This window comes from Echinops telfairi, unplaced genomic scaffold (genome assembly GCF_000313985.2).
Source record: "Echinops telfairi isolate 266 unplaced genomic scaffold, ASM31398v2 ScPeMD7_7458;HRSCAF=8496, whole genome shotgun sequence".
NCBI classification, from domain to species: domain Eukaryota; kingdom Metazoa; phylum Chordata; class Mammalia; order Afrosoricida; family Tenrecidae; genus Echinops; species Echinops telfairi.
In genome coordinates this window covers 39,482,457-39,492,319 of record NW_022111358.1, presented here as the reverse complement: position 1 = coordinate 39,492,319, position 9,863 = coordinate 39,482,457, and the positions used below count along the sequence as shown (strand labels likewise).

General features: G+C 41.0%; 1 protein-coding gene across 2 annotated transcripts in view; it reads left to right on the top strand.

Annotated features, from left to right (window-relative positions):
- Positions 1 to 9,863, top strand: part of LOC101647336 (ATP-binding cassette sub-family A member 10) — a 31,692-nt gene continuing 21,829 nt past the window's right edge. For both annotated transcript variants that reach the window (XR_006680934.1, XM_030888124.2), the window contains exons 1-9: positions 1 to 126; positions 662 to 772; positions 1,297 to 1,472; positions 1,644 to 1,763; positions 1,988 to 2,126; positions 3,839 to 3,929; positions 6,121 to 6,260; positions 7,700 to 7,819; positions 9,073 to 9,271. Coding sequence is in view for 1 of the 2 variants with exons in the window: in XM_030888124.2 (XP_030743984.2) it covers positions 18 to 126; positions 662 to 772; positions 1,297 to 1,472; positions 1,644 to 1,763; positions 1,988 to 2,126; positions 3,839 to 3,929; positions 6,121 to 6,260; positions 7,700 to 7,819; positions 9,073 to 9,271 (1,205 nt within the window). In the remaining variant the exon portion in view is untranslated. The remainder of the gene's footprint in view (positions 127 to 661; positions 773 to 1,296; positions 1,473 to 1,643; positions 1,764 to 1,987; positions 2,127 to 3,838; positions 3,930 to 6,120; positions 6,261 to 7,699; positions 7,820 to 9,072; positions 9,272 to 9,863) is intronic.

Here is a 9,863-nt window from a genome sequence, read left to right as displayed (position 1 = left end):
GATAGTTAACATAACCTATGTCTTTAGAAAATAAAATTTTCTCAAAGTTGCTTAATCTTCTTTCCAGAATAAGAAATGTTAAAAAGGAATATAATGGGAAGCCTGGAAAAATACAAGCATTGCGAGGTAAAGAGAAAAGCATTCTTCTGATGAAGTTTTTATATCAGGAAAAAAGTGTGTTATTAGAAAATAAAAATAATTAGTTGAACAATAGAGAATAAATATAAAGGGGAAAAGTCTTAAAGTATATTTTTATATTGAGAGAGAGTGCTCGGTGTGTGTTAATGTAACTTCACTATGCATATTGGTTTATAATTTCCACCTCTATTTGTTTAACTGAACTTGAAGTATCACTGCAATTGCTTTTATTTTCATAGACCATTTGATCATTTCTTGTGGGTTATGATTAGCCTTCCTTTCGGTTCTCTGGGAATCTAATTTCCCAGCTTTTCTGTCTTCAGAGAATCCCTTAAGATTTATCTAGAGAAATGGATGGGGGTTTTAAATATATACACAGTTAAATAAATTATTTAATAAAGTACAAAGTAAAATTTGAATCAGATGGCATGTCAAGATACAATTGGCTATTCCATTTTGAAATGACCCCCATTCTATGTTGGATATGGTTCAACGTCTAATGGCATATTTTATTCTACAACAGGTATATGTTTTGACATATATGAAGGGCAGGTCACTGCAATTCTGGGGCACAGTGGAGCGGGTAAATCAACGCTGCTGAACATTCTGAGCGGCTTGTCTGTTTCTACAGAAGGTGAGAAAGTAATTTTACAAAGCAGGTTAGCTGATAGAAAAACAAGAGCAAATAACTGCCTGCCATTGAGTCAATTCCAAGTCCTCGGCCCTCTATGTCCGGGAGAACTGCCCTCTCCGCTTCTGAGACTGTGATTCTTCATGGGAGTAGAGTAGGTGGTCAGTTCAAGTCCCTCAATTTGATTATTCAAAAGACTGATGGTATTCTAAAGCAGACAGTTACACAGGTGGTCCCTCTAAAAGAGGAAATATTTACTTTACATGTACATAACCTCATGACAATGGTCGTATCTTGATTCTACGTGTTTTGTAATTCACACAGTATTGTGGACCTGGATGTTCATGTTAAAATTCAGATAGTTCAATGTCTTCATTAGAAAGTCATTAGGCTAAGAAGTCACCATTAGAAAATGTGACGTGGCTTCCACTCTGTCAGGACACCTGTTTGGGAAACGAGGACGTCAGCATTAATAGGTCAGTCCTCTCTCATCCAGTTGTCACATTCTCTCACATTTATGTTTATAGGATCGGCCACTATTTATAACACCAAGCTCTCCCAAAGTGCCAATATGGAAGACATCAGAAAGAACCTTGGATTTTGTCCACAATTCAATATCCAATTTGACTTTCTCACTGTGAGAGAAAACCTCAGGCTATTTGCCAAAATAAAAGGAATTCAGCCAAAGGAAGTGGAACAAGAGGTAGATGTGCAGATTTGAATCGACTTCAGAAATGATTCACTTCACTTACTGCTGACTATTCTTGCTCAACTATTGCTTTATTCTTTGTAAATAAAATGGAGTTTTAGAATAAATTTCAGCTGATTTATTAGTGAGTTTTGTCTTTTTAATTTAGTATGTCTTCTTGGATAGGTAAAGAGAATTATAATGGAATTGGACATTCAAAACATTCAAAATGTCTTTGCTAAAGAATTAAGTGGTGGACAGAAGAGAAAGCTGACATTTGGGATAACCCTGTTAGGAGACCCGCAGGTGAGAGAACATATTTCATTAAGCTTAATTTGAATGGAAGGATATGAAACAATGATCATTGCTGAAGTTCTTCTTTAATGAGTAAATGCAAGAGACCGCTTACGATGAAGTATCAAGCCACTTCATATGGGATCCATGGGGGGGGGGGGGTATTTCGAAATCATCGTGGTCTCTTGGCTATGTTATGAAGTAGACAGTGCACTCATGCATTTCCTCCTTGGTAGGTTTTGCTATTAGATGAACCAACTGCTGGCTTGGATCCCCTTTCAAGGCACCGAGTGTGGACCCTGGTGAAGGAGCGAAAAGCAGACCGCGTGATCCTCTTCAGTACCCAGTTCATGGATGAGGCCGACATCCTGGCCGGTGATTGTCAATTCCTTCCTTTGAATGTGTTAGACAAAGGTTTAGTGTGAGAGAAATCGAGCCTGTTACCCATAGAGGAGAATTTATATGCCTCTCAATTGGGTGTGTCCTCAAGATGGACCTCCTCGCCGGAGAAATTCTGAGTTCCTAGTGAGTTCTTGGACTTGTATTTCATAGCTCTTCTTCTTCTTCTTCTTCTTCTCTTTTAATAGTTTTATCGACATGCAATTTGTCGATATCATTCAATTCAGTAGCTCAACTATGATAAAAATCATCAACTTTAGAACATTTTCTTCTTTCTTGGACTCGTTGTGATTAGCTCCTCATTTCTCCCACCTTCACTGTCATACCCCAAAGAAGCCATTAATCCAGTTACTGTTTCGATAGCATTGCCTATTCTGGATTTCATATACAGGAATACACGTCCCCCCCGAAAGCAAAACAAACAACCCAACGACCATAAAAATAGATAAAACAGCGCAAAACGTCTTGAAAAGAAAGGAGAAAATAGTAAAAACTAGCTCTTCTTGCCTGTAATTTTCTTCACTGCCTACATTAATTGTTAGTATATGTTTTGGCCCTTGAAAAACTCATCGGTTTTCAGATATAGTTGTCTCTCCCTTGGGGGAAAACAGCCTTCTGGGTGGAAAAAGTCCCTTTCGTACACCTTGATGGCCTTCTTAGAAGGATCTTTGTTCATTGAGTGAGATGTGTGTGGAGATGCAAGAATGGAGAATTGGAGCTAGCACCAAATTTGTAGGAAACCGTGCAGCGTGGGGCAAGGTTAGGGTGAATGACTGTGTGAAGGAAGAGTCAAAAGACAGAAGTAAACCAACAAAATGCAAAGGAAGCTGCAAAGAGATTCAGGGGATTCCTGTGTGGTGTGAAGTGTAATAGTATCCCCTTGATTTATGAGTTGAAATAAACACTACCTATTGTATCAGTTAACGGACACCTCCGAAATGCTTAGTAACCAACCAGCCAAAAACCAGTACCGAAAATCCATAAGCATTTATTTAGTCCACAGAGGCAAAGGATTGACAACTTAGGGTGGGGATTTGGGGATCTTGATAGGGTTCACTCATGCTTCTAGAACTTACCTGAGCACTGGCCTCTATTGCTGTCATTAGGTGTAGTTCAATGCCATTGCTACTTTATGCAAAACAGAATAAAACACTACCTGGTCCTGGGTTATCCTCACAATTGTTCCTATGCCTGAGCCCATCTTTGCAGCCACTGTGTCATCCATCACTGTCCTAGCTTAAATGACGGTCCTGCTCGACATGTATTTCAGCCTCCACCTGGCCCAAAACCCAGGCATGTTTTCATGGCACTCGCTGAGACAAAGAAAACCATCCCCAAGGCATAAACCCGCTTCAACCCATTGCTTGCTTAGTGTTGCCAAACATGCTGCTGCCCCAAACAAGGCATATGGTCCAGAGGCCATGAAGGGAGAGCACTGACACTTTACCTAAAAGTCTGTGGTCATGGGACAAGGTCATCAGTGTTGTGGCATCGGGTTGGCTATGGAGGAGGCTGTGGACCTCGGCATCCTGCTTCAAGAGAAGCATTCGTATGACAAGTGAGGCTCAATGACATCAGGGTTACGTTTCAATGGAAAAGTCCATTCAGTGTTTTGGTAGCCAAAGTAGAGAACATGCCTCTCTAAAGAATGACTGCACATAATTGATTCTTCCTTTCTTAATTCTCAGACAGGAAAGCGTTTCTGTCTAATGGGCAGTTGAAATGTGCAGGATCGTCATTGTTTCTGAAGCAAAAATGGGGCATTGGATATCATTTAAGGTCGGTCCCCTTCATGGATTCTGAGAAGTTATTCTTAATCTGAGTGAGTTGACCCTAACCATCAAAACCAAATCTACTGCCGTCGCGTTGAATTCAACTCATCTTTATCAGAATGAGCAGCTGGGTCTGAACTTGGCAGTCAGCAGCTCAATCCAGACCCCACTATGCCAGCAGCCTTCCTGAATTATTAACAGAGGCAATATATGACTGAATCCTTTAGCAATAGTTTAAAAAGTTAATTATTGGTAGAAGCTGATTTGTAATAAACAATGCAAAATATTCCCCTCATTAATAGTTCTTCTTGACAAATGTCTCTTGGTTTGAAGCATGTGAGTTTCTAAAAATTGTATTTTTTCAACATAATAATTTGGGGTTTGATATGTAAGTGGGGGAATGGATTTTTATGTTTTTAAAAAGCTCCAAACAAAAAATTATCTAATGGCCCTAAAAGTCTAAAAGTTGCCTCCTGGGTCCACTTGATAGGATGTTGGAGTCATGTCTAATGTTCAGGGAAGCACTTCTTGCCAGCAAAGAAGATCTGCAGCTGTAAAAGGCTGTGGTTCAGAGTGGCCATGGTACTACACAGAGATCAACTGTTGATCAATAAGCATATTCATTTTTCCATCAGCCGGAAGATCAATCTTTCAAACATTTTAAATCTAGCTCAAGCTCTTTCTCTCTCCCTGGGTGGCGCAAACAGTTGGCAGTCAACGACTAATCTAAACTTTGGTGGTTCAAACCCGTCAAGACACACTGGAAGAAAGACCTGGTGATCTACTTCCATAAAGATTGCAGCTCAGAAAACCCCGTGGAAGACCCAGAACAAAAAATCATATCGATGTGAATGAGGGGGAGGGCAGAGTGGAAGCCCAAAGCCCATCTGTGGACAATTAGACATCCCCTCACAGAAGGGTCACACGGAAGGGATAGCGAGTCAGGGTGCAGTATAATACCGATGAAGCATACACCTTTCCTCTAGTTCTTTAATGCTTCCTCCCCACCACTATTATGACCCCAATTCTACCTTACAAATCCGGTGAGATCAGAGCATGTACACGGGTACAGATAAGAGCTTGCAACACAGGGAATCCAGGACAGATAAACCCCTCAGGACCAATAATGAGAGTGGCTAGTGATACAAGGAGGGGAAGGGGAAGGTGGGAGGAGCTAGGAGGAACTGATCACAATGATCAAATATAACCCCCTCCCAGGGGGATGAACAACAAAAAAGTGGGTGAAGGGAGACAGCGGTTGGTATAAGACATGAGAAAAAAAATTATAATTTTGTAAATTATCAAGGGTTCATGAGGGAAGGGAGGTGGGGGTTAGGGAATGAGCTGATACCAAGGTCTCAAATAGAAACAAAATATTTTGAAAATGATGATGGCAACATATGTACAAATGCACTTAACACAATGGATGGATGGATGGATGGATGGATGGATGGATGGATGGATGGATGGATGGATGGATTGTGATAAGAGCTGTAAGAGCCCCCAATAAAATGATTAAAGAAAGAAAGAAAACCTTGTGGAGCAGTTCCGTCCTATAAATATATGGTTGCCACTATCCAGAATGGCAATGGGTTTGTTTTAGTGAGTGATGTGTGTATGTGATATGTGTCCATGTAGGACATATGTGAATCATCTATAGCTCCCTGTAAAATTCTCACTTTCCATGCGAGAGAGGATAAGAGTTCAATTCCCTGCTCCTGTAGAGCCAGGTTGCTAGTGGATGGTGTGTGGCTAAGATGCTGGCAAGTTTTCAGCAGCGTTTCCAGCCGGGAAGGAAGGGATAAGTGCCCTACTTCCAAAAGGCAGCCAATGAGCATTCTATAGCTTAAGACAGGATAGGATGTAATCTGTAATCAGTAACCCACACAATATAATTAATTATCATGGGATGACACAGGATTAGGCAATGTTTCATTTAGTTGTGCATGGGATTTCCCACTCACACACAGAGCACATTCACTGTGGTTTGGGTTGTTGGCATGGAATGTGTCTATTTCCCCCACTAAAAGAGAAAAGAGATAAAGGCCCAGTTGGCATTTGGATGGAACTCTATAAGAACTGATGACTGAGGTTAAACCCAATACGACTACAACGAATACAAACCATTTACTCAAAAAACTATCTTTGTCATGTGAGTTGGTGCTGACAAATCCAAAAGACATGTCCTCTTCTGACAGTTTACACAGGAATGAAACGTGTGACCCACAGAGAATCACTTCCCTCGTCAAACAACACATCCCAGAAGCCAAGTTGAGAGCCGAGAGTGAAGAGAAACTTGTGTATACTTTGCCCCTGGGAAACACAGACAAGTTTCCAGGTAATTGACTGTGTGGTCCTTCAGAGCGCAACTCGGACGGAGTCCATGGTTATGGCGATGGAGAGGCCACTAAGGTGCCATGACTGACCTCACATAGAACATCACTGAGGGCCTCTGATCATGCTCTTATAAAATACTCATGAGGGCCCGTGTTTGTGTCACACAGCACACAACCGAGGGCCGATGCTTGTTCTCTCACAGGCCACTGAGTCCTTGACCAGGCTCTCACACTTCAAGGGTCTCTGAGTACATCACACAGGGCAGCCCTGACGATATAGAATTATATCACACACACCTTGCTGAGGGCCTATGAGCCTGACCGCACAGAACACTGCCGAGGGCCCATGACTATGACATTGACCTTGATGAGAGTCCAGGCTCAGTGTTTCTCAGCCCAGCCCTGAGGGTCCGTCACTGTGTCCACAGATGCTCACTGAGGGCCTGGTACTCTGCCACCTACAGTACTTCTGAGAATCCAGATGTACACTGATTGTGTTGTCTGTGTTTTCATGAGTTGGATTTTAAAGCCCCTATAAATGAAAGTATTTAATTATAAGGACCCTGCTTTTCTTTCCAATATGATAAATCATATTACCAGACATGTGGCTTTAATGTTGGACCCAGGAAACTGCCCAGGAATGGAGTTCATCATGAAAAGCTGATTTAGCTAATTTGTCTGTGTCAAATGAAACTTCGAAATCTCTTTCCACAGCCCCACCCCCAGAATCACAGAGTTTTAACGTATAGTAAATAAGACCTTATATGTTAAAATGCATGTAAACACTTCTAGATTTTTTTGGTTACGTTTTTATTTTAAAGTAATATTCTCATAAAAGGAGAGAAAAATGGGGAAGGAGATAGAATTCATCCATGCCTAATGAGTATTCAAATAGCTACATAAGAGAAAATTGCACAAATGCACACAGAGCCATAATAGTTCAAGAAAATCTATAACTTAATAGACAAAATAGAGATAAAAATAATAATAAACGATTCAATCCAAGAGAGCATTTCTTTTTTTTTAATTTATTTACTTTCTCTCCCCCACGCTCCTGTTCCGTTCCCTCTCCCCAGCTTCCCCCTAACCTTCAAAAGCTGCCTCCTTTGGTGTAGAAACATTTGTCCTGATGGTTAAAAAAATAATCATATTGGTCTTATACAGTATTTTTCTTCATGAGATTGACTAATTTTGCTAAGCATGATGTTATCTAAATTTGTCCACGTTATGAGGTGTTTAACAGTCTCATCATTGTTTTTCAGGGATGCATAGTATTCCACCAAGAGAACATCTTATGGAAAACATTTCCTTGGATTATGGTGGCAGCCATATTACGAAACTATTTTAGATTTATTTATGCTGAGTCATCTTTATAAAGTAGCATGTTTAGAACAGTACTCAGTAATTTTCATTACATCGATTTGTTTTCTGTTTTTTTTAGACCTTTACAATGACCTTGATAAGTGTTCTGGCCAGGGCATAACGAGTTATGGTGTTTCCATGACAACTCTGAATGAAGTATTCTTAAATCTAGAAGGAATATCAACAATTGATGAACCAGGTATAAAACCTTGTGTCTTACATAAAAGTTAACAAGAAAAAAAGTGACCATGTACGATTTCACATATATACATTTTTTTATGTGGGGTTCTGCCTAGGACAGGTATTTGATGCAAAATAGTTGTCTACTTTTTAAGGTCTCATAATTACTTTCTGTTTAACACAATCAGACTTGGTGCTAGGCAACGTACCTTGTGACATATATCTACTTCCAATGCAGAGCTGGTCACATCTCCTTGTAATGACCTCTCCTTCCTTTATCATCCACGACTCTGTGAGCTGTCTGCTAGTGTCATGAATTCTGGGCTTGTCTCTTCCACGCTATTTCTTAGTAAAATGTGCTTGCTCTTAGCTAATGCTCAAATTCTTATTGATGTATTAATAGCAGGTAATACAGTCAGATCTCCTCCTTATCGGGTTGACTCTGGAAAGAGAAGATTCAGGTGTCTACAATGTGCCAACCACAGTGCTCAATTATTAGATCATGTTGTTCTCCACTTCCATAATAACTTCCTGATGAGGTGAGCGTAGAAGTTGAATGATGAGCTAAAGCAGTGGTTCTCAACCTTCCTAACGTTGCGACTCCTTAATACAGTTCCTCATGCTGTGGTGACCCTCCCCCTCCAACCATAACATTATTTCCGTTGCTACTTCATCACTGTCATTTTGCTACTGTTATGAATCAGGCGACCCCTGTGGAAGGGTCGTTTGACCCCCAAAGGGGTCATGACCCACAGGTTGAGAACCCGCTGAGCTAAACCCATATAATGAGTGGTATATATGGGATTTGAACAGGAGAGTTTTTATGGACTTTCCACTACCTAACACAGCCAAGTCTCAATCTAGTCACTCGGATGTCAGGTATAGTGGTAAACTACTCATGTGAACAAGATTCCAGACAACAGAGGAGACGTGCCACAAACTGTGCCACCAATCTATCCTTCTGCTTCACATAAGCTTACTCTGCCCCCCCCCCAAAAAAAAAAAAGCAAAAAAAAAAAGCCCCTAGTGAAGGCCTGCTGCTGTGGATCGGAATGTATAAGGGCTTCCCAAGAACCCTAAACATTCCTCACGATTTAATTTACTCATGGGATCGCATCCATTAGGCTCTTCAAAGGAAAGGTTTCAAATACAAAATTCATAGGGATCCATATGTTAAGTTGTCAGAAGTATTGTCACAAATATTCTAATATTGTTTGTAATATTTCTAAAGAGAGAGTACGAGTAACTTAGCTTATGATAATGTGATTACAGACTTCGGCATTTGGAAACAAGAAGCAATCGATGTGGCAAGAGATCCTGAAAATGCATCTGAAATACAGCAGGGTCCGTGTTCGTTTCCTGAAATGCGAAAAGCCATCAGTGGTGGAACGCTCTGGAGAAGGCAGGTCTGTGCTGTGGCCAAGCTTCGTCTCTTAAAGTTACGGCACAGCAAGAGAGTTCTTTTGTCCTTGTAAGTACCGGGTGGCTTTGCATCTGTTTAATTCCTACGTCCTCATAAATGGACAAATCTTAACTGAAGCCTGCTACCGGCTAGGCACTGTTCCGTGTGATCTGTTAGCCAGCAACCACCAAAGGCATGAAAGAAGGGAAACAATATAAAAATGTAATAACATTTATAGTAGAGTATACTAAAAAGGGCTGTTAGGTTTGGGGATACATTACAATTTTAAATCCTGTGGTCAGAGATGGATTCATGAAAATGATCATCCTGGAGCTAAGGTAAGGTTAGAAGTACGTGATAAAACCAGCAAAAAATAAGAGGAGGGCTGATAGCATCGTGAATGAGTGGGGGGGAGTGCGGAGTGGAGACCCAAAGCCCATTTGTAAGCCACTGGACATCCCCTTACAGAAGGGTCGCGGGAAGGAGACGAGCAAGTCAAGGTGCGATGGAGCAATGATGAAACACTACTTTCCTCTAGTTCCTAAATGCTTCCTCCCCCCTCCCCTCCCCCCAACATGATCCCAATTCTACCATGCAAGTCTGGCTAGACCAGAGGAGGTACACTGGTACAGATAGGAACTGGAAACACAGGGAATCCAGG